The sequence below is a fragment of the Colobus angolensis genome, unplaced genomic scaffold, assembly GCF_000951035.1.
Source record: "Colobus angolensis palliatus isolate OR3802 unplaced genomic scaffold, Cang.pa_1.0 Scaffold12, whole genome shotgun sequence".
NCBI lineage: Eukaryota > Metazoa > Chordata > Mammalia > Primates > Cercopithecidae > Colobus > Colobus angolensis.
The window spans coordinates 6638449-6665810 of NW_012113141.1; the positions used below are offsets into that span (position 1 = coordinate 6638449).

At 40.8% G+C, this 27362-nt stretch overlaps 1 protein-coding gene across 1 annotated transcript in view; it reads left to right on the forward strand.

The window, feature by feature from the left end:
- Positions 1-27362, forward strand: part of FAM149B1 (family with sequence similarity 149, member B1) — an 85223-nt gene that overhangs the window by 53711 nt on the left and 4150 nt on the right. Inside the window, exons 7-12 of the mRNA XM_011927966.1 lie at positions 439-626; positions 17288-17412; positions 19609-19712; positions 22082-22306; positions 23967-24090; positions 24345-24470. Of these exons, the coding sequence (XP_011783356.1) occupies positions 439-626; positions 17288-17412; positions 19609-19712; positions 22082-22306; positions 23967-24090; positions 24345-24470 (892 nt within the window). The remainder of the gene's footprint in view (positions 1-438; positions 627-17287; positions 17413-19608; positions 19713-22081; positions 22307-23966; positions 24091-24344; positions 24471-27362) is intronic.

The window sequence follows — 27362 nt, forward strand, 5'->3', positions numbered from 1 at the left end:
AAAAAAAAAAGAAAACTGCTAATAAAAACTTGCTGGAGAGCATCACGGATCCTGCCTGCTGACGTGATGTCTCCCCGGGACACCCAGCTTTAAATTTCTCTCTCTTGTGCTCTTTCCCTTTATTTCTCAAACCAGCCGAGACACCTAGGAAATAGAAAAGAACCCACATAACTATCTAACTATCGGGAGCGGGTTCTCCCAATACAATAATGATTCTCAGCCTTCTTTTTCTTGTTCTAGTTTTTGGCAGAATAGTGGGATAGAGTGGGGATAAAAAGGGAAATGCAATCTCTTATGTTGAGAACCACCTTAGTTCCCAAGACAGGCAGCAGGGCGGGCAGGGTGGGAGCACTAGTCATTCCTAAGAAGCACAAAGGACAGTGGTGAACACTCAGTGACGAATAATCATGAAGTTTTTCCCTCTTGCTTCTGTTACAGGAAAGAGGGATTTCATGGGAAGAAATCAGAAGCAGCTACAGAGAAACCGAAATTAGGGTATCCTCCCATTGCTCCATTTTACTGCATGAAAGAAGATGTCCTTGCTTATGTGTTTGACAATGTATGGAGCAAGGTTGTGAGCTGTATGGAGGAGTTGACACGTAGTCACTGGGAAGGATTTGCCTCTGGTAAGGATCTTTGTGAAAACAATGTAAAAATCAATTGTTTATGATTTCTAAACCCTAACCAGTCTATTAGATGATATGCTTCATAGTGCAAAAGGTGGGTATGGGCCAGGCTCAGTGGCTCATTTCTATAATCCCAACACTTTGGGAGGCCAAGGGGAATGATCACTTGAGCCCAGGAGTTTGAGACCAGCCTGGGCAACACAGTGAGATCCCATCTCTCTAAAAAAATTAAAAATCAGTCAGGCATGGTGGCATACACCTGTAGTTCCAGCTACACCAGAGGCTGAGGTGGGAGCATCACCTGAGCCCAGGATGTCAAGGCTGCAGTGAGCTATGATTGTACCGCTGCACTCTAGCCTGGGCATAAGATGAGAGACTCTGTCCTCTCACATACCACAACATGTCTGACACCAGTGGGTGGGGTTTTTCCCCCGCAACCCAAGCAATTCTGACACCACATTCTCCAGCAGACACCAATGGAGTGTCCTGTAATTCAATTCAGTTCTGACACAATCTACCAGGAGATACTGTCAGATCCCACAAATTAAGGGCCCAGTCCCACAATACCCCCAACTTCAGATGCCAGTTGCAAGCTCCAAGTTGTGACCTGAATTTCTGACCTACCAGCTATTTAGGGCTCTCTGAACCTAGTCCTTTAGGGTTTTTATGGAGGTTTTATTTTGTAGGCATGATTAAATTGTTGGCTATCACTGATTAACTCGACCTTCAGCCCCTGTCTTCTCCCTAGAGGTCAAGGGTTGGGGCTGAAAAAGTGAAAAAGTTCCAACCTTCTAATCACATGGTTGGTTCCCTGCCAACCACTGTCTCCCTACCCAATCCTCAGACTATCCAGGAGTCCCTAACAACCAGTCATATGATTAGCATACAAAAAAACACTTACCACTTAAGAGTTTTAGGTCTGGTGCGGTGGCTCACGCCTGTAATCCCAGCACTTTGGGAGGCTGAGAGGAGTGGATCATGAGGTCAGGAGATCAAGACCATCCTGATTAACACGGTGAAAACTCATCTCTACTAAAAATCCCAAAAAAATTAGCCTGGCATGGTGGCGGGTGCCTGTAGTCCCAGCTACTCGGGAGGCTGAAGCAGGAGAATGGCGTGCACCTGGGAGGCGGAGCTTGCGGTAAGCCGAGATTGCGCCACTGCACTCCACCCTGGGTGACAGAGAGAGGCTCCATCTCAAAAAAAAAAAAAAAAAAGGGCAGGGACCAAATATATGTTTATTATCATCTCATGATATGGTATGATATGACCATATATTTAGTCTCTGCCCCTGATTTCAGATCACAGTAGGTCTGACTTTGTTTGTATTTCCCACAGAAACTAATAGGTATTTAGCAAATATTTGAGAATGAGTAGATAAATAAAAAGGCCTAGTCTATGATGATTAGACAGAGCTTGCAGTTTCTCTTTGAATATAATGATTTATGAAGAAAAATCATGTGCAAGTAGCATGTTTTTTAAACTGCTTTATTAAAGCATAATAGATATATAATAAACTACAGTATTTTTTTCTTTTCATTTTATTTTTCATTTTTATGTATTTGAAGGGTCCAAGTGCAGGTTTCTTATGTGCATGTATTTCTTAGTGGTGAAATCTGGGTTTTTAGTGTACCCATCATTCAAATCGTGAATATTGTACTCAACAGGTACTTTTTCAACCCTTGCCTCCCTCCCACCTTCCCACCTTTCAGAGTCTCCAGGGTTTCTTATTCCACTCTGTATGTCCATGTGTACCCATTGTTTAGCTCTCACTTATAAGTGAGAACATGTGGTATTTGACTTTCTGTTTCTGAGTTAGTTTGCTAGGATAATGGCCTCCAGTTCCATCTGTGCTGCTGCCAAAGACATGATTTCATTATTTTGTATGGCCAAGTAGTAGTCCACTTTCTTTATCCAGTCCTCTGCTGATGGACACTTAGGCTGATTCCATATCTTTGCTACTGTCAATATTGGAGCAATAAACATATGAGTGTGAATAAATATATATTTTTTGAGACAGAGTTTCACTCGTCACCCAGGCTGGAGTTCTGTGGCGTGATCTTGGCCCACTGCAACCTCTGCCTCCTGGGTTCAAGCGATTCTCCTGCCTCAGCCTCCCAAGTAGCTGGGATTACAGGTGCACACCACCACACCCAACTAATTTTTTGTATTTTTAGTAGAGATGGGGTTTTGCCATGTTGGCCAGGTTGGTCTTGAACTCCTGACCTCAGGTGATCCTCCAGCCTCAGCCTCCCAAAGTGCTGGGATTATAGGCATGAGCCACTGCACCTGGCTGTAAATATTTTTTGATAATTTCTTTCTCTTTGTGTAAATACTCAAGAGTGGGATTGCTGGATCAAATGGTAGTTCTATTTTTAGTTCTTTGCGAAATCTCCATGCTTTTTTCCATAAAGGCTGTACTAATTTACTTTCCCACAAACAGTGTATAAGTGTTCCCTTTTCTCCGCGTCCTTGCCAACATCTGTCATTTTTCATATGGTTGTTGGATACTTGTATGTCTTCTTTTGAAAATGTCTGTTCACGTCTTGTTTCTCTCTCTCTCTGTTTCTGTCCCCCGCCCCCACCTCTCTGTCACCCAGGCTGGAGTGCAGTGGCACAATCACAGCTCACTGCAGCCTTGACCTTCTGGGCTCAAGTGATCCTCCTACCTCAGCCTCCTGAGTAGCTGGGACCACAGGTATGCACCACCACGACTGGCTAATCTTTTGTATTTTTTTTGTAGAGATGGGGTTTAACCATGTTGCCCAGGCTGGTCTCAAACTCCTGGGCTCAAGCCATCTGCCCATCTTGGCCTCCCAAAGTGCTGGGATTACAGGCGTGAGCCACGATGTCCAGCCTGTTCATGTTCTTTTTCCCCTTTTAAATAGGGTTACTGTTTTCTTATTGAGTTGAAATCCTTGTAGATTCTGGATATTAGTCATTTGTCAGATGCATAGTTTGCAAATATTTTTTGCCATTCTGTAGGTTGTCTGCTTATTTTGTTATTTCTTCTGCTATTGCAGAAGCTTTTTAGTTTAATTGAATCCCATTTGTCTATTTTTGTTTTTGTTGCTTTTGCTTTTAAAGACTTGGTCTTAAACTCTTTGCCTGGACAATGTCCAGAAGACTTTTTCCTAGGTTTTTTTCTAGGATTGTTATAGTTTCAGGTCTTGGGTTTAAGTCTTTAATCTATCTTGAGTTAATTTTTGTATATGGTGAGAGGTATGGGTCTAGTTTCATTTTTCTGCATATGGCTAACCAGTTTTCCCAGCACCACTTATTTAATAGAGTCCTTTCCCCAGTGTAGATTTTTGTTGACTTTGTCAAAGATCAGTTGATTGTAGGTATATGGCTTTATTTCTTGGTTTTCTATTCTGTTCCATTGGTCTGTGTGTCTATTTTTATACCAGGACCATGCTGTTTTGATTACTATACTCTTACATAATTTGAAGTCAGGTAATGTGATTCCTCCAGCTTTGCTCTTTTTACTTGTGATTATTTTAGCTATTTGGGCTCTTTTTTGGTTCCATATGAATTTTAGGATTTTTTTTTCTAATTCTGTGAAAAATGGCATTGGTAATTTGATAGGGATTGTGTGGAATCTGTAGACTGCTTGATCTGTACGGTCATTTTAACAATATGGATTCTTTCAATGAGCATGGGATGTTTTTCCATTTGTTTGTATCATCTGTGAATTCTTTAGTCAGTGTTTTGTAGTTCTCCTTATAGAGATCTTTCACCTCCATGCTTAAATATAATCCTGGATAGTTTACTTTCTTATAGGTATTGTAAATTGAGTTGCCTTCCTGATTTGGTCCTTGGCTAGATCATTATTGGTGTATTGAAACCCTACTGACTTTTGGATCTTAATTTTGTATCCTGAACCTACTAAATTTATTTATCAAATGTAAGTTTTTTGGTAGAGTCTTTCAGGTTTTCCAGATATAAGATCATACCATCAGCAAACAGGGCAATTTGACTTCCTCTTTTCCAGTTTGGATGCCTTTTGTTATTTTCTCTTGCCTGATTGCTCTGACAAGGACTTGTTGAATAAGAGTGGTGTAAGTGGGCATCCTTGTCTTGCTCTAGCTTTAGGGAATGCTTTCAGTTTTTCCCTGTTAAGTATAATGCTAGCTATGGGTTTGTTGTATATGGCCTTTATTATGTTGAGGTATGCTTCTTCTATGCCTAGTGTGTTGAGGACCTTTATCATGAAGTAATGTTGAATTTTATCCAGTGCCTTTTGTGCATCTATTGAGATGATCATTTGTTTTTTGTCCTTAATTCTGTTTATATGATGTATCACATTTATTGATTTGCATATGTTGAATCATCCTTTCAACTCTGGGATAAATCCCACTTGATCATGTTGTAGTGTCTTTTTGATGTGCTGTTGGATAGTTTGCTAGTATTTTGTTGAGGATTCTTGTCTGTATGTTCATCAGGGATATTGGTCTTTTCTTTTTTCATTGTGTCCTTGTCTGATTTTGGTATCAGAGCTGTACTGGCCTCACAGAGGCCATAAGCAAGAAGATGTGAGGAGTACAGTCCACTCAAGTCTTGGTCTCACAGCAGCCTATACCAGAGAATTAGGTATTGTCCTAGGTATGCATAGGAGAGCGTGGCTTCCTTGTCCCTCCTCTACCAGGTGGCAGCTACAGCAACATCAACTCAAACTTGGCTCAAGGATAAGGTGCAGCCCAGTATTAAATTCTCAAAATGTACCTTGGGCCTGCCACCAGGGAGGGTAGAGCCCCTCAAACTACATATTTAAAGTGTGTTATAAGTTCTGACCTATGTATACACCCATAAAACCGTCACCACAATCAATATAGTGAACATATCCATCACCCCAAAAGTTTATGCCTTTCATAATCCCTTCCTCCTGCCTTTGCCTATCTCTGCATCTCCAAAGTGATTATCACAAAAAGAGTGATCTGCTTTCTGCCACTGTAGATTAGTTTGCATTTTGTAGAGTTTCATGTGAGTGGAATCCCATGTACTCTTTGTCTGGCTTCTTTCACTCAGGATAATGATTTTGAGATTCATCACTGTCATTATGAGTATCAGCAGTTTATTCCTTTTTATTGCTGAGTAGTATTCCATTGTATCACAATTTGTTTATCTGTTGATGGCCAGTTGGATTATTTTCAGCTTTGGGCCATTACATGTAAAGGTGTTATAAGCACTATTGTACAAGAAATTGGGGGCATACGCATTTTTTTTATTGGGTAAATTCTTCATAGTAGAATGGCTGGCTTATAGTTAGATATACATTTCACTTGTTAAGAATTGTTTATGTAGGTTTTCTGTGCTGCTCAACAAACTGTCACAAACAGTGGCTTCAAACAACATACCTCACATATTTGTGAGTTTGAAGTCCAGAAACAGCTTAGCTAGTTCTCTGTTTAGGGTTTCACCTGGCTGCGATCAAGGTGTTGGCCAGGGCTGGGCTCTCATGTGGAGACTCAACCAGAGAAGAAGCCACTTACACTGTTGTGCATTCTTAGAAGCGTACAGTTCCTTATAGCTGTAGTATTTATGTCAGCTTTATTCTTCAAAGCCAGGAAGAAAGACTGAGAGCTAGTGGACTAACAAGACAAAAGCCTATATAATATAATGTGATCATGGGAATGACATCCCATTACCTTTACCATTATCTATTGGTCTGAAGCAAGTCACAAGTCTTGCCCACACTCAGAGTGAGGAGATTACACATAGGCATGAACACCAAGAGGTAGGAATCATGCATGGGCCACCTTAGAGTCTGTCTACTACATGCCTCAGTGATTCATGTTCTTCTACACATGCTAAATACATTCACCTCACTCCCAAGGTTTTCAAGAGTCCCATCCCATTGTAGCATCAGCTCAAAGGTCCGGAATCTTATCATCTAAATCAGGTCCTGGTGTGGATGATGTTCCTAGATGTAATCCATTCAGTACAGGTTCTATACACAATTTTTCTCCATTTGTAGATCTGTGAAACTAAAGAGACAAGCTGTCTGACCCCAACACACCCAGCATACCAGAGTGGGACAGGCAAAGGATAACAGTTATAGACAGTACAGTTAAAAGGAGCAGGGAATGGAAAGTTAAAAAAAGGGTTCACAGCAATTCTGAAATCCAGCTGGGTAAATATTGGGAGTTCCATGACTAAGTTTCAAGGGACTAATCCTCCACAGTTCTTTGCTCCATTCTCAGGGTGCCTGGTTTCACCCTCTGAATCATCTTTCCTTTTTTCGTGAATGGTAACATGTGTTTATAGCTAAGTGGTTTTATCAGTCTGCTTCTTGCCAGTAGAATTTTGGGGGTCTGACAACTTTATTCCATTTTGTAGTGACTCTGTCCCTTTAGTCCAAATTGGCAGTTTTTCTGTTGAAATAATTTTCTCAAAAAATTTCTGGTTCTTCATGGTATCAGTGGGGTTTACCAAATTAGACAAGAGCCACATCTGTATCTTTTCAGATCATTTCTTCCCTATCTTAGGGTCCTGCTTGAACAGCTGGCTGAGAGACAAAGCCCTTATCTGTGGTTTAAGAGGATCTTCGAGATCAACCCTTAATCTCTTGAAGGGACCCTTTGTGTGGGCGAATACTCTAACCTTTTGATCTTTCTGAGATATTATAAAAGGTTGTCTACTTGCACCTTTTTTTCCTCTAGATCACTCTGTCCAGTATTAGCATCTTTCACCCTCTAGAGAGACCGAGAATTTTCAGAATCATCAAGTCCTGGTTACTTTTTGTTGATCAGCTTTCCCCTCCATTTTTCTCTCTCATCTTACATTTTATTATAAGCAGCAAGAAAAAACTTAGGCCTCACCTTCAACACATGGATTGGATCATCACTTAGAAGTTATGCTTTCTACAAGACCACAGGAGACCATTTCACTAAGCTTTTTGCCACTAAATAACAAGTGTCTCCCTCCAGTGACCAATAACATGTTCCAGGTCTAGACTTCTGTTCTCAGTCTGTTCAGAGCAATTTATGCATTTTTTATCATGCTTCTCAAAATTCTATCAACCTCTATCAATGAATAGTCAAAAAGGAAATTAAGAAATGAATTCATTTACAATAGTATCAAGAAGAATAAAAGAAATAAATGTAACCAAGGGAGTACAAGACTTCCACACTGAAAATTATGTAATATTATAGAAAGAAATTAGAGGAGACCTAAAGAAATGGAAAGACATCCCATGTTTTTGGAGTGGAAGGCTTAATATTGTTAAGATGTTATTACTCCCCAAATAGATCTACAGTTTCAGTACAATCCCTATCAAAATTCCAGCTGCCTTTTTTGTAGAAATGGGCAAGCTGATCCTGAAGTTCATATGGAAATGCAAGAGACCTTGAATAGTCAAAACTGTATTTATAAAGAATACAGGATCCATACTTCCTGATTTAAAAAGTCACTACAAAACTGCAGTAATCAAAACTGATTGTGTGAAACTGGCATAAGGACAGACCAATAGATCAATGGAATAGAATCAAAAGTTCAGAAATACGCCCACATATATGTGGCCAATTAGTTTTCAAGGGTGCCAAGATCATTCAATGGGTGAAGAATAGTCTTTTCAACAGATGATGCTGGAACAACTGTATATTCACATGGAAAAGAATGAAGTTGAATCCTGACTTCATACCATATACAAAAATCAACTCACAATGGATCAAGAACCTAAATTTAAGAGCCAAAATCATAAAACTCTCAGAACAAAGGAGTAACTCTTCATGACCTTGAATTTGACATGACATTGTTAGATATGACACCAAAAGCATGAGCAGCCAAAGAAAAAATGATAATTTGGACTTCATCAAAATATAAAACTTTGTGCTATAAAAGACATTATCAACAAAGCAAAAGAGAACCTGTAAAATGAGAGAAAATATTTAGAAATCATATAACTGATAAGGATCTAGTTATATAAAGAACTGCAACTCAATAATAAAAGCAATTTTATTTTAAAATGGGCAAATAATTTGGATAGATATTTCTCCAAAGAAGATATACCAATGGTCAATAAGCACATGAAAGATGTTGTCTTTGTTCCCTAATGACATCATTAGTCATTAAGGAAGTGCAAATAAAAACCACAATGAGATACCACCTCATGCCCACTAGGATGGCTATGTGTATATATGTTTTTAATTACATTTTATTTCCTTTTTTTTTGTTTTTTTTTTTTTGAGACGGAGTCTCGCTCTGTCGCCCAGGCTGGAGTGCAGTGGCCGGATCTCAGCTCACTGCAAGCTCCGCCTCCCGGGTTTACGCCATTCTCCTGCCTCAGCCTCCCGAGTAGCTGGGACTACAGGCGCTCGCCACCTCGCCCGGCTAGTTTTTTGTATTTTTTAGTAGAGACGGGGTTTAACCATGTTCGCCACGATGGTCTCTATCTCCTGACCTCGTGATCCGCCCGTCTCGGCCTCCCAAAGTGCTGGGATTACAGGCTTGAGCCACCATGCCCGGCCACCATTTTATTTCTTCAAAGAAAAATAACAAGTGTTAGTAAACATATGGAGAAATTGGAACCCTCATACATTGCAATGGGAATATAAAATGCTGCAGCTATTGTGGAAACAATTTGGCAGCTCCTCAGAATGTTAAACATAAAATTGTCAAAAGACCAAGAAAATTCCACTCCTAGGTATATAAAAAAGATAATTGAAAACATATGTCCATACAAAAACTTGAACATGAATGCTTATAGCAGCATTATTCATAATAGCCAAAAAGTGGAAACAACCCAAATGTCCATCAGCTGATGAATGAACAAAGTTTGGTTTATCCATGTGTCATGGGATGAATTGTTTCCCCCTTGAAATTCATATGTGGAAACCCTAACCCCCAAAGTGACTGTATTTGGAGACAGGGCTTTTAGGGAGGTAATTCAGGTTCTGAGGTCATAAGAGTGGGCTCCTAATCCAATAGGGCTGGTGTCCTTATTAGAAGAGGAAGGGACACCAGAGATCTCTTTCTACACACACGTGGAGAAAAGGCCATGTGAGGACAGAGAAAGAAGGTGGCCACCTGAAGGCCAGGACAGCACCTTGATCTCGGACTTCTGGCCTCCAGAACTGTGAGAAAATAAATGTCCATTGTGTAATCCATCCAATCCGTGCTATTTTGTTATGGCAGCCCTAGCAGACTAGTACACCATACAATGGAATATTATTCAGCCATAAAAAGGAATTAAGTACTGATACATGTTACAACATGGATGAACCTTCAAAATATGCTAAATGAAGGAAGCCAATCACAAAGCATGATGTATATGGTATGATTCCATTCATATGAAATGTCCAGAATAGGCAGAGCCATAGAGACAGAGTTTAGTGGTTGCTGGGGGATAGATGAAGAAGGAAATTGAGAGGTACCGTGTTTCTTTTTGGAGTGATAGAAATTTTTTGAAATTACATAGTGGTAGTGATTGCACAACATTGTGACTATATTAAAAACCACTGAACTGTATACTTTAAAATGGTTAAAATGATGAATTTTGTTATATGAATCTTAAAAAATTTTTTTTAAATTCTTTCAGCCTGAAAAATGTCCATTAACGTTTCTTGTATGTGGGTCTGCTAGTGATGAACTGTTTCTTTTGTAGATGTGAAAATTCCTTTATTTTGCTTTCATTTTTGCAATGATTGCAATGACATTTTATGAACTCTATGTGAATAGTTTGCCTTCTAGTACTTTTAAAATGCTGTCCATTTCTTCTTGCTTGCATTGTTTCTGAAAAGAAATTTGTTGTCATCCTTATCTTTGTTCCTTGTGTGCATGTATTTTTTTTTTTTTTTCTGGCTGCTGTTAAGATTTTCTCTTTATCACTGATTTTGAACAATTTGATTATGATGTGCTTTAATGTAGTTTTCCTCATGTTTCTTCTGCCTGGAGTCTGTTGAACTTCATAGATCTATAGGTTTGTTTTCATTGTTTGGAAAGCTTTCGGCCATTATTTCTTCAGATTTTTTTTTTCTGTCCCTCATCATCCGTCAGGACTTCGGTCACTCATAAATTAGTCCATTTGATCATTGATCCATCAGGTAACTCATGCTTTAAAAAAATTTTTTTGTATTCTTTTTTTTTCTGTGTGTATTTCATTCTGGGCAATTTCTATTGTTATGCCATCAAGTTCATTAATCTTCTACAATGTTGAATCTGCTCAGTGTATTTTATGTGAGATATTGTCATTTTCATCTCAAAGTATGCTTTGAGACAGACATATATATTTTCCATGTCTCTATTTGATGTTTTGAAAATGTGGAATAACTTGAATATCTGTATTAATTCTAGGTTGGTTTCAGTTGATACTCTCTTCATTATGGCTTGTATTTTCCTGCCTGGTGATCTTTGATTAGACTTCAGACATTGTGAATTTTACCTTACTAAGGGAGGAATTTCTTTTTATTGCTGCTTATTTTCTTGAGCTTTGTTCTGAAATGCAATTCAGTTACTTGCAAACAGTTTGATCCATTCTGGTCTTTCTTTTATGACTTGTTAGGTCTGGAGCAATGTTCAGTCTAGAGCTAATTATTACCCACCTACTCAAGCAAGATCTTATTCTGCCCAGTGCTCCATGAATTGAGTTTTTCTGGTCTGGTGGGTGGGAACAGGCAGTCTTCCTTGTTCCATGTGAATAGCAGGTACTGTTCCCGTCTTTCAGTTTTTTTTTGTTTTTGTTTTTGTTTTCCTAGCCTCAGGTGGCTTCTTCTCATACGTGCACTGATCAGTACCTTTTGAATGCTCAAACAATGCCCCACCCTCTGCAGATATCATGGGTTCTCTTCCTGTGTATTTCTCTTCTCTAAGATATTCTGTTCTATGAATCGGAGCTGTCTTGGTCTCTGGACTCTCGACTCAGGGGAGTCCACCAGGCTTGTGCCTCAGTTCCCACTCTTTATGCCATATCTTGGGAACTTTTTCAAGGCAATTGCAGGTCCAGTCTCATTTGTTTACCATCTCAGGGTTTACTAACTTTCATTATCTGATGTACAGTGTCTTGAAAGCCATTGTTTCATTGTTTGATTGGTTGTTTTAAGCAGGAGAGTAAACCCAGTTCATGTTACTCCATCTTGGCTGGAAGCAGAAGTCCAACATTTTTAAACTTTTTATTTAATCACAGCTTGCCAGGAGTAAAAGGGAAAAAAAAGTTTTTATTGAAGTGTAATATACACATAGAAAATTATAAAGTAAGTTTACATCGAGTAAGCTTGAGGATTTTTTTGTCTCTACAAAAAGTAAAAATAATTAGCCAGGGTATGGTGGTGCATGCCTATAGTCCTAGCTACTCAGGGGACTAAGGCAGGAGGATCCCTTAATCCCAGGAGTTTGAGGCTGCAGTGAGCTGTGACTATGCCAATATACTCCAGCCTGGATGACACAACAAGACCCTGTCTCTAAAAAGAAAAACAGTTTACTTGTATGACCAGCACCTAGATCAGGAACAGAATGTTGCCAGTACTCCAGAAGCCCTTCTCATGCTTTCTCTCAGTCAGCTGCTTAATCCCGCCCCCACAAGAGTAACCTCATCCTGACTTCCGACAACACAGATTAATTTTGCCTGTGTTAAAATTTTGTAAGACTGGATTCATACAGTATATACCCTTATGCATCTGGTTTCTTTTATTCAATATTATGTTTGTTAGATTCAGTTACATTTTGTTCGCAGCAAGTTTATTCCCATTGCTTATAGTGTTCCACTGTATGACTATATCACACCCTACTGTTGATGGATATGTGGGTGGTTTGTCTAGAATATAATACTATTATGAATATTTTTGTATATGTCTTTTGATGAACTTAAGTACTAGATACATATGGGTAGAATTGCTAGGTCAGAGGATATTTTATTCTAACTTCAGTGGATACAGCCAAAAAAATTTTCAAAGTGGTTATACCTACTTACAGCCTCTCCAGTATTGTGTGAGTTCCAGTTGCTCCACATTTGCCACCCTTGATGTATGGTCTTTGTGGGTTTATTTTTAAGCCACTGTGTTGTATGTGTGTTAGGTTTTGTTTTTGTTTTTGTTTTCTAAAGCTTGTATTAGAGAACAGGACTAGCACTCTCTTTAAAATGAACCAGTTTATATTATATGAGGTTAATTTTTTTGAGACACGGGACAGGTGGTAATTAAAAGTCCAGAGTGGGCCGGGCGCGGTGGCTCAAGCCTGTAATCCCAGCACTTTGGGAGGCCGAGACGGGCAGATCACGAGGTCAGGAGATCGAGACCATCCTGGCTAACACGGTGAAACCCCGTCTCTACTAAAAAATACAAAAAACTACCTGGGCGAGGTGGCGGGCGCCTGTAGTCCCAGCTACCCGGGAGGCTGAGGCAGGAGAATGGCGTGAACCTGAGAGGCGGAGCTTGCAGTGAACTGAGATCCGGCCACTGCACTCCAGCCTGGGCAACACAGCGAGACTCCATCTCAAAAAAAAAAAAAAAAAAGTCCAGAGTCATACCCAGACTCCCATAATAATAAACCCTGGTAATAAACAAAGGAACTCCTGGTTTCAGTATATCAACCACTGTGTACCAGATAAAATCTTATTTCACCTTTCACAATTTACCAGTGTAGGGCTGTGAATGAATATTCTTTTATTTTTCTGTGCATTCATACATTAAGATTTTATTGTATTATAACTGTAATTTTGAGACTAAAGTCTAAAAACAAGACATTATGAAATGGAGCTGGAGGATCTCTAATTGGCCTTTAGTAGGTTGACTGAAATACCTTAAAACAGGGGTCAGGAAACTACTGTCTATACAGAGGCCGGTGTAGAGTCTTTGACTACACAAGACTATGGTTAGTCTTTGACAACCATACAGTTTCTGTTGCAACTACTCCACTCTGCCCTTGTAGCATGAAAGCAGCCATAAATAAGATGTAAATGAGTGGGCTCGGCTGTGTACAGTAGTATATACTCAGTACATATGTTTGCCAAAAGATATGTGCAAGAATGTTCATAAATAATATCACTATATGCTAGAAAACATACATCAGAAACTACCCACATGTCCATCAACAGTAGAATGTGATATATTCATACAATGGAATATTATACCACTATGAGAATAAACAAATGATTATTACTTTTTTTTTTATTCTTTTTGTTTTGAGACAGAGTCTCGCTCTGTTGCCCAGGTTGGAGTGCAGTGGTGTGATCTTGGCTCACTGCAACCTCTGCCTCCTGGGTTCAAGTGGTTCTCCTGCCTCAGCCTCCCGCGTAGCTCTGATTACAGAAGCCCACCACCACACTCAGCTAATTTTTGTATTTTTAGTAGAGGCGGGGTTTCACCATGTTGGCCAGGCTGGTCTCAAACTCCTGACCTCAGGTGATCCGCCCACCCCGGCCTCCCAAAGTGCTGGGATTACAGGTGTGAGCCACCGCGCCCAGCCACCACGTTATTTTCAAAAATAGGCATTAGTATGGGGTTTCTTTTTGGGGTGATAAAAAGTTATTTAACTAGAGGTAAGGGTTGCACAACATCATGAATGTAACTAATGCTGCTGAATTGTATACAGTCATGTGTGGCATAATGACATTTTGGTCAACGTTGGACCACATATATGATAGTCTCGTAAGATTATAATGGAGCTGAAAAACTCCTATCACCTAATGACACTGTAGTTGTCATAAAGTCAAAGCACAACTCATTACTGATGTGTTTGTGGTGATGCTAATATAAACCTACTGCACGGCCAGTCATATAAAAATACAGTGTAAACAATTATGTACAGTACATATACTTCATAATAAATGATTATATTACTGGTTTATGTATATATTATATTTTTATCATTATTTTAGAGTGTTCTACCATGTTTTTTAAAGTTAACTGTAAAATAGCCTCAGGTAGGTCCTTCAGGAGGTGTTCCAGAAGAAGGCATTGTTATCACAGGAGATGACAGCTCCATGTGTGTTACACATCCTTTGAAGACCTTCCGGTGGGACAGGATCGGTAGGTGAAAGACAGTGATATTGATGATCCTGACCCTATCTAGGCCTAGGCTAATGTGTGTGTTTGTGTCTTAAATTTTAACAAAAAGATTAAACAGTAAAAATTAATTAAAAAATAGGCAAACCTCTAGAATAAGGAAATAAGGAAAAGTATTTTTGTACAGTTGTACAGTGTTTGTGTCTTAAGCTGTTATTTCAAAAGGATCAAAAAGTTAAAAAAAATTTGTAAAGTCAAAAAGTACAACTAAAGGTAATTTATTGAAGAAAAAGAAATTTAAAAAGTTGTAGTGTAACCAAAGTGTACAGTGTTTATAGACAGTACAGTAATGACCTAGGCCTTCACATTCACTCACCACTCACTCAGTGACTCGCTCAGAGCAACTTTCATTCCTGTAAGCTCTGTTTATGGTAAGTAACCTATACCAGTGTACCATTTTTGTCTTTTGTACCATAATTTTATTGTACCATTTCTATGTTCAGGCTTGTTTAAATATACAAATACTTACCATTGTGTTATAGTTGCCTCCAGTAATCAGTACAGTAACATGCTGTACAGGCCTGTGCCTAGGAGCAGCAGGCTATACCATTTAGCTTAGGTGTGTAATAGGCTGTACCACCTAGGTTTGTGTGAATACACTCAGACATTCACACAACAACAAAATCACCTAATAATGCCATTCTCAGAAGGTATCCCTGTTGTCAAGTAACATGAGTGTAAAATGGTAAAATGGTAAGTTATGTGTATTTTACCATAATAATTTTTTTTTTTAAGTACTAGGCCCGATTTGACCCATGGGCTATAGTTTGCCAACCCTGCTCTACAACGTGATCCCCATGAGAAGCAGTGTCATATAATGATTAAAAGTACAGACTTTGGGCCGGGCGCGGTGGTTCACGCCTGTAATCCCAGCATTTTGGGAGGCTGAGGTGGGTGGATCACGAGGTCAGGAGATCAAGACCATCCTGGCTAACATGGGGAAACCCCATCTCTACTAAAAATACAAAAATTAGCTGGGCGTGGCAGTGGGCACCTGCAGTCCAAGCTACTTGGGAGGCCGAGGCAGGAGAATGGCATGAACATGGGAGGTGGAGCTTGCAGTGAGTGGAGATCACACCACTACATTCCAGCCTGGGCAACAGAGCAAGACTCCGTCTCAAAAAAAAAAAAAAAAAAGATACCGACTTTGTTGCCAGACAACCTGGGTTTGACCACTGGCTCTGACACTAACTTTATTTAGATTCTTGGCTAGTTGCTTAACTTCTTTGAGCCTCAGTTTATCTATAAAATGAGTATAAATACTAATATCTATTTCATAGGATTGTTTAAGAAATAAACCAGTTACATGAAAGTATATAGAGTAGTTCCTGGAATATTTAAGAGCTCAATAAATGTTAGCTATTGTCATTACTTTTTATTATAATAACTGGAATTATAGAAAGAGAACACTTGCAGTTTTGGCTTTGTTACAGACCAGTTGGTTCATTGTTATTAGAACAAACTGACAGGTGCTGGTACAAACCTATCTCTATTATTAGAGCAACTTTCCCAACCTGTGTGTGAGGAGAAAAGCCTAACTGCATGCAGGTTTGCAATATATACAATAGGGCTACATGGTCTGTGAACTGTAACCTCAAAGTGTATAAAACTCTGGTGAAATGTAATCATATATTTATAATTTGTTTTTATAATCTAAAATGATTTTTAATCAAGACAGTTTTACAGTCTACATTAATGAAGAAAAAGTTTGTATTTTTATTTATCGAAACACGGTCTCACTCTGTTGCCCAGGCTGGAGTGCAGTTGGGCCATCAGAGCCCACTACAGCCTCAACCACCTGGGCTGAAACTGTCCTCCCACCTCAGCTTCCCGAGTAGCTGGGACCAAGGGCATGTGCCACCATGCCCAGCTAATTTTAATTTTTTTTTGTAGAGATGGGGGTCTCCTTATGTTGCCCAAACTGGTCTTGAACTACTGGCCTCAAGCAATCTACCTCAGCTTCCCAAAGTGCTGGGATTATAGATGTCAGCCACCATGCCCAGCCTGCTTGGTCATTTTTATGGTGTCTTGTTCTTAGTTGTATTTTCTATTTCTGTTTTTGTTTTACATTCTACATCTGTCAATTTCAATTTCTGAAGTCCTTACTGATCTGATTATGTTGTTTCTGCTTGCTCTTTTTCAAGATGCCTTGTTTCTTCGTGGATGTGATTCTTAACAATGGTTTCTAATCTCATAACTTTACCTGTGGGAATTGAGATCTGGATTATTGAAGGTTTCCCTAGAGCTACACTGTCCAGTAGAGTAGGCACCAGCCACGTTTGGCCATAAGTTCATCAGCTCCTCACTCCCTAGCCACATTCTAAATGCTCTATAGCTACAGGAGGGTGATGGCTGCTGCCACACTGGACAGCACAGTTGCAAAACATTTCCGTCAACTCCAAAGGTGTGTGGGACAGCTGTGCCCTGGAGATCTTTTTCTCCTTCCGCCAGGTACCAGTAGGCATCATCAGCCTGGGAAGCCACTTTCAACTAGTCTTGGGTGGAGGGGTTTTTTGAACCATGAAGGTGGTATAAAATTGGGCTGCAAAGGTAAGTGAAGCCTTGTTTGAGATTATGAATTCTCAGGAGAGATCTTTTTTCACAATACCGTTGCTGTGGGCCAGAAGATTATCCATGGATAATATATTCTGTTCTTTTGCCCAGATGATGAGAGTGATGTTGCAATTACCAGACCGGATTCAGAAAGTTCACGTGTGCTGAGTGAACCACATCCTTTGGTGTTACCACGAGTGCCACAGTCTAAGGTGCTGTCCATTACCTCAAATCCGGTAAGCCTCGGAGGGATCAGTTGGAGACCACAGGGCTACTCTCACCAGAGGAAATTTGCTCAGTTGTTTGCCTTACTTGTATGATTTCTGACTCAATATGTTTTAGTAGAGTTATGTGTTTATCATAATAATCCAGTGACTCTTTGCATTGGTCAGTTTCAGTTTAAAATATTAATAGCAAATTAGAGTTGATAAATACTTCTCAGTCAGCTCTTCTGAGGAAGCATCCGTAAGTTGTGCAACCTAGAATCAACCATGTGGTCAGCCTAAGTCTGTTTTGGGAAGAATGGAGGATGCCCTTATGATAAAAATGACTCATCTTAGATTCTCACAGCCTTGACATTGTCCTTTGAATGCCTCCTTCCTTTTGAGTTTTTCCTTCCTTTTTCCATCAACTTGGCCCACCCTATTTTTTTTTTTTTTTTCATTTTTTTGAGACAGTCTTGCTCTGTCACCCAGGCTGGAGTGCAGTGGCATGATCTCGGCTCACTGCAACCTCCACCTCCCAGGTTCAAGCAGTTCTTGTGCCTCAGCCTGCTGAGTACCTGGGATTATAGATGTGCACCACCACACTCGGCTGATTTCTGTATTTTTAGTAGAGACAGAGTTTCACCATGTTGGCCAGGCCCGTCTCGATCTCCTGGCCTCATGTGATCCGCCTACCTCAGCCTCCCAAAGTGCTGGGATTAAAGGCATGAGCCACCGCACCGTCCCTGTTTTTTAGAGACAGGAGTCTCACTATGTTGCCCAGGCTGGTCTCAAATTCCTGGGCTCAAGCCACCTTCCCACCTCAGCCTCCTGATTAGCCACCATACCCAGCCTGTTTTTGTTTTTTTATATTTAAATCTGTTAACTTTTTTGCCTTTTGGATGTTTAGTACTCATAAACCAAGTATAAACATCAAACAAAAACAAAGAGAAAAGCTATTTCAAGTGAGTCTGAACAAGCACAAAGATAGTATTTCTTGCAGGAGGCAGATGAGGTTGGTCTTATCCCTGTGTAATGATTTATGTATCTCAGTTCCTACACAACAGTTTCCTGGTGTTACTTTTGGGGGGAAAAAAAAAGAGAGAAAGGTGTTGGTATATTGGCCAGATGTTGTGCAGTTGGATTTACAAAACAGGTATTTAAAAAGAAAATTAGGCCAAGGTTGGCGGGTCACTTGAGTCCAGGAGTTCAAGACCAGCCTGGCCAATATGGTGAAATCTCATCTATATTAAAAATACAAAAATTAGCTGGGCATGGTGGCAGGCACCTGTAGTGCCAGCTACTCTGGAGGCTGAGGCAGAAGAATCACTTGAACCTGGGAGGCAGAGGTAGCAGTGGGCCGAGATTACACCACTGCACTCCAATCTGGGTGACAGAGCGAGACTCCGTCTCAAAAAAAAAAAAAGAGAAAATTAGGAAGGCTCGTAAGTCATCACACCAGGGATGAACCAGGTAAATTAATGTTCCTTTGGTGGTAGTAAAGCCCTTCTGCATGTTGAACTGCTGTGGCTGTGATTTAATAACTTAAGCCCTGAATAGTTAGACGTTCTGGTCGCTGATGACCTAAGGAAGGAGAAGAGTTAACTCAAACATTCTGAAGAGAAAGAGGAAGGAAAATACATTCTGTGGCAGCGGAGATTCCCAGAAAAGGCAATGAGCTGATGGCCTGAGAAAACAAGCAGGGCTCTAGGGGGGCAATGCCAGTCCAAGAAACATTACATCCTGCTAAAATTAGAACAGATAAGCTTACCTCCTAGTACAGAGTCTTCAGGATTTAGGTTTTCATTGAGGGCTGACCTGCTCCACAGGTAGTGAAAGAGAAGGACTAGTTTGCAGAGTGCAGGATTATGTGATGATGAAAGAGATTAAGTTAGAGTTTCCCCTTATTATTTTCTATTATTGTTCCATATTTTGTCTGAGTTTTCTATTTTAATGTAAACAATAATAACAAAGGTCCTCACTCCCCATGAGAGGGCTACTGTTTTCATCCAGATTGATCAGGCTTCCCCTACCTGCTGTCATTTAGGAATGGAGAGGAAAGGAGGGACCTTATCACATGGACAGTTGACTTGGGGCCCCAGCTAAGGGGAAAGCATGGGGAAAAAGTATAAATAACCAAATTGGAAATATTAACTTTTGACAAAGTTGGAAAACCAAACAGGTGTCTTCTCCAGCCGATCATGAGTACTGTCTTCTTTCAACATGTAGATGAGTCTCTGTCAAGCAAGCAGTCACCAGCCAAATGTGAATGGTCTCTTGGTTCATGGGATGCCTCTACAGCCAAGAAATCTCTCCCTAATGGACAAGCTCCTGTAAGACGTTCAGCATTTTCAGACTATACAGTGTAAAAGGGAAATAGAGGGAAAGCAAAATCAGTTTATCAGTATGCATGTACTGAGTGCCGACCAAGCAACCACAAAAACTCCTGTGGAGTAAAACATCCAAGGGACATGGTCTCCACCATCAGGGGGCTGATAATATAACTGGAAAGAGAAGACATACATGGGTAAAAAGACACCTAACCATATGTGGCACTTTTGTAACTGAGTGCCGTGTGTGTGCTGTCCAGTATGAGTGCTATGACAGCCCCAAAGCATTCTGGTGGTAAGTGTAGGTTTTGAACTTGTCCTTGAAAGATGGGGCTTCAGATAAGCAAAGGAGAGCAGCAAGGGAATTCTAGGTAGGAGGAATGATATGGGGAAAGGTTTGGAGATAAGAAAATACAAAATACTTCGGAAAGATAGCAGATCATTTTTGAGATAGAAGAATGGAAGATAGGTCAGAACTTTAATGCTTGTGATCAAAGATAATTGACAATCTTCTAAAATTAAAATAGGCCATGGTGTGGTTAGCGGGAAAGAAGTGACTATGGAACAAATAATGAATGTTAGGACCAGATTATGGAGGGTTTTGAGTGCTGTGTTTTTGGGATTCATCCATGTTGTTATGTATGACCTCCTCCCTTGCTGAGTATTCTGTTTTAAGAATACACACGATTTATCTACCTGCTCTCCTGTTAATTAACATAGGTCATTTCCAGGTTAGAGGTATTACACATAAAGGTACTCTAAATATTCTTGTATAGGTCTTTTTTGTGGTTTTACAGTTTCTCTTGAGTTGATACCTAGAAATGAAAGGGTCATAGGACAGGTGTATGTTTAGTTTCATAGGAAACTGCCATATGGTTTCCCAAAGGAGTTGTACCATTTTACACTCCTTCCAGCAATGTTTGAGTTTTGGTTTGGGAGCACATATATTTAAATCAGGAATCTGAAAGATCGATTTCACAGCAGTGTAAATGGATGGAGTGGAAGGAACTGAAGGTAAGGGGGTCAATGCAGGAGTCCACGCGCGAGCTACTAAGGGTCTGCACTCAAGCGGCCATACAGAGTGAGAAAGGAATGAGCTATTTTGGGAGATACCGTCAAATAAGTGAAATTCTATAGAAATAGAGGAATCAAAGTTATCTCAGATTTCAAGCTTGAGAGAAGCCTGTGTTAGAAAAGATGGGTTTCTTTTGGGGTGTGTTTACAGTGATGGGCCATCTCACTGGAAATGTGGAAGAGGTCGGATCTGGAGACTGATCTAAAAGTCACCTGGCTAGAGATGACAATCAAATCCAGAAGTTCATAGAACAAAATAAAGGTGAACATAGGGCAGCTAAAGCCTAAACCTTTTGTAATTAGAAAGCAGTTAGGGTGTGTTTAAAAAAAAAAAAAAGAAGGCATAAGTGAATTGCTACAGAGGCAGGAAGACCAGAACAGTCTCCAGGTTTAGCCTTATTCCTTGATGGGCAGCATCCCTTCAGAGTCCTCCAAGCACGGTGCCATGTTTTGCACTAGAGGACACCAAAGTGGACTGAAAGGTTGAGGAACTTGCTGAAAGCTGTAGGAGCAAACGGCAGAGCTTAGCTGCTTTATTCACTTTTCTTCCATTTAACTGTGCAGATACTTTTAGATGTCTTAATAGTCACTTGCTTTAAAAAAAAAAAATACAAAATACACCTGAATCTGTAGGCCAGTATTTAAGCTACTGAACTGTGTAGGTGTGCTATTTTATTTATTGGATGACTTACAGAAGAGGGTTGTATTTCAGTTATTTATGCAGATGGGGCTACTGTGGTCCCACAGCTCTGGCTCTGGGCAGCACAAGACCCTTTGCCCACTCCCAGCTTTCCAAGGAACCCAAACTCAAATCCCTGCCAGCTCCAACTGGCTCAGCACTTCAGTCTCTACAGTCGGAGCCACACTGGTGCCACAACTGCTCCCAAGCAGCAGTATGTGTCTTTCAGTTGTCTTTCTGGTGATAATCTTTCAGCACAAAAGAATGCCTCAAAGAGAGTAAGAATCAGCCCGTGGCAATTTTTGGGAAGCATTTTGGAGTAGGTGTCCTTCAGGCTTGCCTTCACTGGTGACTAAAAAAGTGACTGTGATGGCAGGTGGATAACGCTTGCTTTCCCAAATGTCCATTCTAGTAAATTATGTTTATGATTGAAATAATGAACAGATTCTCACACCTTAGCTAGAGTACCATCTGGAAACTAGTGTTACTTACTGAAAGGTTTTAATTTTTGCTTTATTTCCCCCTAAGTGTAGTTTCTAGTCTAAGGCTTTTCACCCCGTGAGTCTTGTCTTCTTGACATAGTGATCTTTACTTCATTGTGGGTTTCTTTACTTCCTAGAGATCTTGATGACAAGCTACTTATGAGGCCTGGGTCCAGTACCATCCTTTCAACTCGAAATTGGCCGAATCGAGCTGTGGAGTTTAGTACATCATGTCTGTCACACACAGTGCAGTCCACCAGGAGACACAATCCACCGCCACGAACCCTTCATCCCATCAGCACGAGCCATTCACGTGCTGGAACACCAAGACCTGTGGAAGAAATCCTCAGAGGAGCCCGAGTGTAGGTTTCAAAAGCAGAACTTCTGGAAACCGTGGTAAAACTAATTCAGTTTACATACAGAGTTAATTTAAACATAAGACTGAAATCTATGCCTAGAAACTAATCATTAAGTAGTCTTATGACAGATTGCCCATGGGTTTAGATCCGATACAAAATTTTTTAGTGGGGTTAAAATTTATTTTATTTTTTTAGGTAGAGTCTCACTCCTGTCGCCCAGGCTGCAATGCAGTGACATGATCACGGCTCACTGCAGCCTCAACCCCTGGGCTCAAGTGGTTCTCCCACCCCAGCCTGCCAAGTAGCCGGGACCACAGGCGTGTGGTGCCACCATGCCAGGTTTATTTTTTGTGTTATTAGTAGAGACAGGGGTCTTGTCATGTTGCCCAGGCTGGTTTCAAACTCCTGAGCTCAAGCAATCTACCTGCCTCAGTCTTCCAAAGTGCCCAGATTACAGGTGTGAGCCACCGCACCCAGCAGGGGTTAAATTTTAATGAAATAGATACTGAATCGTTCTGTTGATCTAGCTAAAGAGTTCTATGTCTATTTGTAAAAATAAAATATTGGCTAGAATACTATATTGGGGTTACAAAAGGAATAAAGAACCTATTTATTTAATCAAACATTTTCCGTGGTGGGAACATATTCAGTGAAATTCACTCCAAAACAAGTTAATTCCCCTTTACGGTTTTTCTGCACCATTGGGATCTGTTTATTCCATTGACAATGAAAACTTTACAAACCTCAGATAAGGAGTTGCTTACATACCAGGAAAAATATCCCTTAGCACTTCCTAGGAAGTGACACTAAAAATAATCTCCTTTCCCACCCTTCATTCACAACACACTCTGAGCCTCATCATGCAAAAAATACCTAGGAACCAATTTTAAACATATAATTCTTTTAGCTGTTGATTCACAAAATGTCTTAGGATGATTAGTTTCTAAAAATATCCTCAAAGGTATGAGATAATAAGGCCACAGCAGTGTTTTCAATTCAGCTTCCAAGTTAAGCATTATTATGTGGATGTAGCTATATCTATACCAACAGAGCTATAAATTCATTCATTTGGGGATGAGTAGTCTTGATGTATGATTAATCTCTCATTCCTTCTTACAGTACTTTTTTTCAAAGTTGAAAAGTAAGTTGCTTTATTACTTCTGGGGCATGAAAGTATCAATCAGTTTCAATTACTGTCTTAAGGATGAGGAATACTGCAAGCTGCTCCAGATCCTACTGAACGGAATGAAGGTTTAGGAACTTTACCCGAGAACTATAGTTATTAGGGAGAAGGATAACCAGAAGGTCCAGAACTGTCAAGAATTCCATCATCAGCTGGGAATTTACAAATCTAAATCAGCAGAGAAGTGCAATACCAGATAAGGACAAATGTTTTATTCCAGTTCTGTGGGAGAGAAAAGGTCAGCTTCTGTTGTATACCCAGAGTATAGAGCTTCAAAACAAAATCAGAAAACACTATTTTAAAAACTAATTTTCCAAAAATCCCAAAAATACTGAGATCTCTGCTTAAAAACATAGGCAGCATAAAGCTTTCTGTGCACATTAAACTCATCTGCTTCATTTACCTGATTTCTAATCAATTTGCTGGTATTGTTATAACTGCATGCTTTCATACCTTGGTGTTTGTTGGTGGTATCTGCAGCCCAGTGGCAGCCGACTCGCTCTCCTCTCCCTCGCCAATGCCCCTGAGTCGAAATAATCTGCTACCACCTATTGGCACAGCTGAAGTGGAACATGTGAGCACTGTGGGGCCACAAAGACAGATGGTATGTTTCTTTCTTATTGCCTCTCCATGTACTTAACCATACAATCTCACGGGCAGTAATTCTGCAGGATCTGTGCCCTGATCTTGATTTACACTGTGTTTTGTCAAAAGTACAAACAGTGTGATAATTTATGATGTGGAATTGGAGCTGTTTGGCCTGCACTTATCATATCTGCCATGGTCGATAGGGTTTTTAACTACATACCACACTACAGATAGTTTTCACTGTTTCTATAACTTTTGTCTCCTCTGCAGAAACCCCATAGCGACTCTACTCGAGCTCAAAGTGCGGTGGTGGATGAACCTAACTATCAGCAGCCACAGGAAAGGCTCCTTTTGCCCGACTTTTTCTCCAGGCCCAACACAACTCAATCATTTTTGGTAGAGTGACATACTTCCTAGAATGGTCTTGATAGTTGGGGAAAGAAAACGTGGGGGGAATACTAGTTTGGCAGACTTAAGACTTTATCTAGAGGCTTAACTCAGAATAAAAGTTGAGTTTCCAACAATAAAAAGTGTTATAAATACATTTTGTTCAAATTCTAACTAGTCACTGATGCCTATTCTTTAATGTCTTATACAGAAATCACAAATTCTAAGCAATTTAACACTTAGGTATGTCTGACCACAAGCAAGAATATTAAATCCCAGTGCATATCAGATAAGCATAACTTCACTGTGTAATCCTTTTCTTCTGGAATTACATCAAAAGTGGTCTCAGATTATGATGAGTCCTGATGGATGAGTGAGTTGGGACTTTTAATAAAAAATTTTTTTCAGAAGCAGGCTCTTGCCATGTTGGCCAGACTAGACTTGGAACTCCTGCGCTCAAGCAATCCTGTCTTAGCCTCCCAAGTAGCTGGGACTACAGGTGCACACCACTGCATCCAGTTTGGGACTTTTTCTTTCTACTGGTGTTTTAAATGCTGATACTACCTACCATTTATTGTGCATTTACTAGCCCTTATCAGCAATGGAGTCATGCACTGACCTTCCCCATTTGTAGGCTGGGAGCTTGACCCCACATAATCTGCTCTGTGGCAAGAGCTCTTGGAGAGCCTGGGGAAGTAACCAGGGACCCCACATCCTGGAAGTTTTCGGGATGGTGGTGTTTACGGCACACTTGTCCCAACTCATGACCCCTGAACCACAGCAGGCTAAAGCACTGCAAAATTTTTCTTCTATGAGAAGAGTGGTAAGGATAATCAGTACCAAGACCTCTGTATTAGTTTCCTAGGGCTTAAGAAATGACCAACAACTGGGTGCCTTAAAACAGCAGAAATTTTTTCCTCACAGTTCCAGAGATAAAAAGTTCAAAAATCAAGGTGTCAGCAGAGCTATGCTCCCTTTGCAGGGTCTAGGGAAGAATCTTTCTGTCTCTTCCTGGATTCTGGTGACCACCTGTGATCTCTGGTGTTCCTTGGCTTGCAGCTGCATCACTCCCAATTTCTGTTTTTTTTCGAGACAGAGTCTCGCTCCGTCACCTAGGGTGGAGTGCAATGGCGCGATCTCAGCTCACTGCAACCCCTGCCTACTGGGTTCAAGCAATCCTCCTGCCTCAGCCTCCCCAATAGCTGGGACTACAGGTGCCCACCACCACACCCAGCTAATTTTTGTATTTTTAGTAGAGACGGGGTTTCGCCATCTTGGACAGGCTGGTCTCGAACTCCTGACCTCAAGTGATCTGCCCACCTCAGCCTCCCAAAGTGCTGTGATTACAGGCGTGAGCCACTGCACCTGGTCTTTTTTTTTTTGTAAGACAGGGTCTCGCTTTGTTGCCCAGGCTGGAGTGCAGAGCACAGCTCACTGCAGCCTCAACCTCCTGGGCTTAAGTGATCATCTCCCCTTAGCCTCCTGAGCAGCTGGGACTACAGGTGCATGCCACCACACCCTGCTAAATGTTTTATTTTGTAGAGATAGGGTGTCACTATGTTGGCCAGACTGGTCTCAAACCCTGAGGCTCAAGTGATCCTCCCACCTCAGCCTCCCAAAGTGCTGGGACTACAGGCATGAGCCACACACCCAGCCTGCCTCTGTCTTTACATGGCTTTCCTCCTTGTGTGCGTGTGTCCAGGGTTCTCTCTTCTTATAAAGATACTAGTTGCTGAATTTAGGGCCCACCCTAATCTAGTGTGACTTTACCTTGATTCATCTGTGAAGACCTTATTTCCAAACTTGGTCACATTCACAAGTTCCAGGTGGGCATAAATTTTGAGGGAACACTGTTCAACCTAGTAGACCCCACAAGGTTGACTTAGGGAGAAACTCACCAAAAACAAGAACAAAAAGGAAACGTGAGCATTTCTGATTCTTGGGGTTCAGTGTGAACCCCAGAAAGTTTGAGAACTTCTACTGAATTTGCCTTCTCATAATCTGATATAGGACATTTATTAAGCAGTACTTAATGATTGTATTACACAGCTAGATTCTCTCAAACTTTTTTTTTTTTTGAGACGGAGTCTCCCACTGTCACCCAGGCTAGAGTGCTATGGTGCAATCTCAGCTCACTGCAGCCTCCGCCTCCTGGGTTCAGTCGACTCTCCTGCCTCAGCCTCCTGAGTAACTGGGACTACAGGCATCTGCCACCACGCCCGACTAATTTTTGTATTTTTTTAGTAGAGACAGTGTTTCTCCAAGTTGCCCAGGCTGATCTTGAACTTCTGACCTCAAGTGATCCACCTACCTTGGCCTCCCAAAGTGCTGGGATTACAGGTGTGAGCCACCACTCTCAGCCAAACATTTCATATTTTTAAGAGACAAGTGTCTCACTACATCACCCAGGCTGGAGTGTAGTGGTGCAATCAGCACACTGCAGCCTCAAACTCCTGGGCTCAAGTGATCCTCCCACCTCAGCCTCCCAAGTAGCTGGGATTACAGGTGTACACCTCTGCACATGGCTAAAAACGTTTAATTTTTTATTGCTTTAGGAATAAAACTGAACAGATGAAAACATTTCAGTCTTCTCTTTAGGTTTATAACAAAAAACAAAGTAAAAATTACTTACCATTTCTCTCCCCATTTGCTGTCATAAAAAGGGAGGGAGATAGTTGCTCAGTTTATTAAGAATGCTAGCTGTGAGACAGGCACAGTGGCTCACACCTGTAATCCCAGCATTTTGGGAGGGTGAGGTGGGCAGATCACCTGAAGTCAGGAATTTGAGACCAGCCTGGCTAACATGGTGAAACCCATTTCTATTAAAAATACAAGAAAATGGCCGGGCGCGGTGGTTCAAGCCCGTAATCCCAGCACTTTGGGAGGCCGAGACGGGCGGAT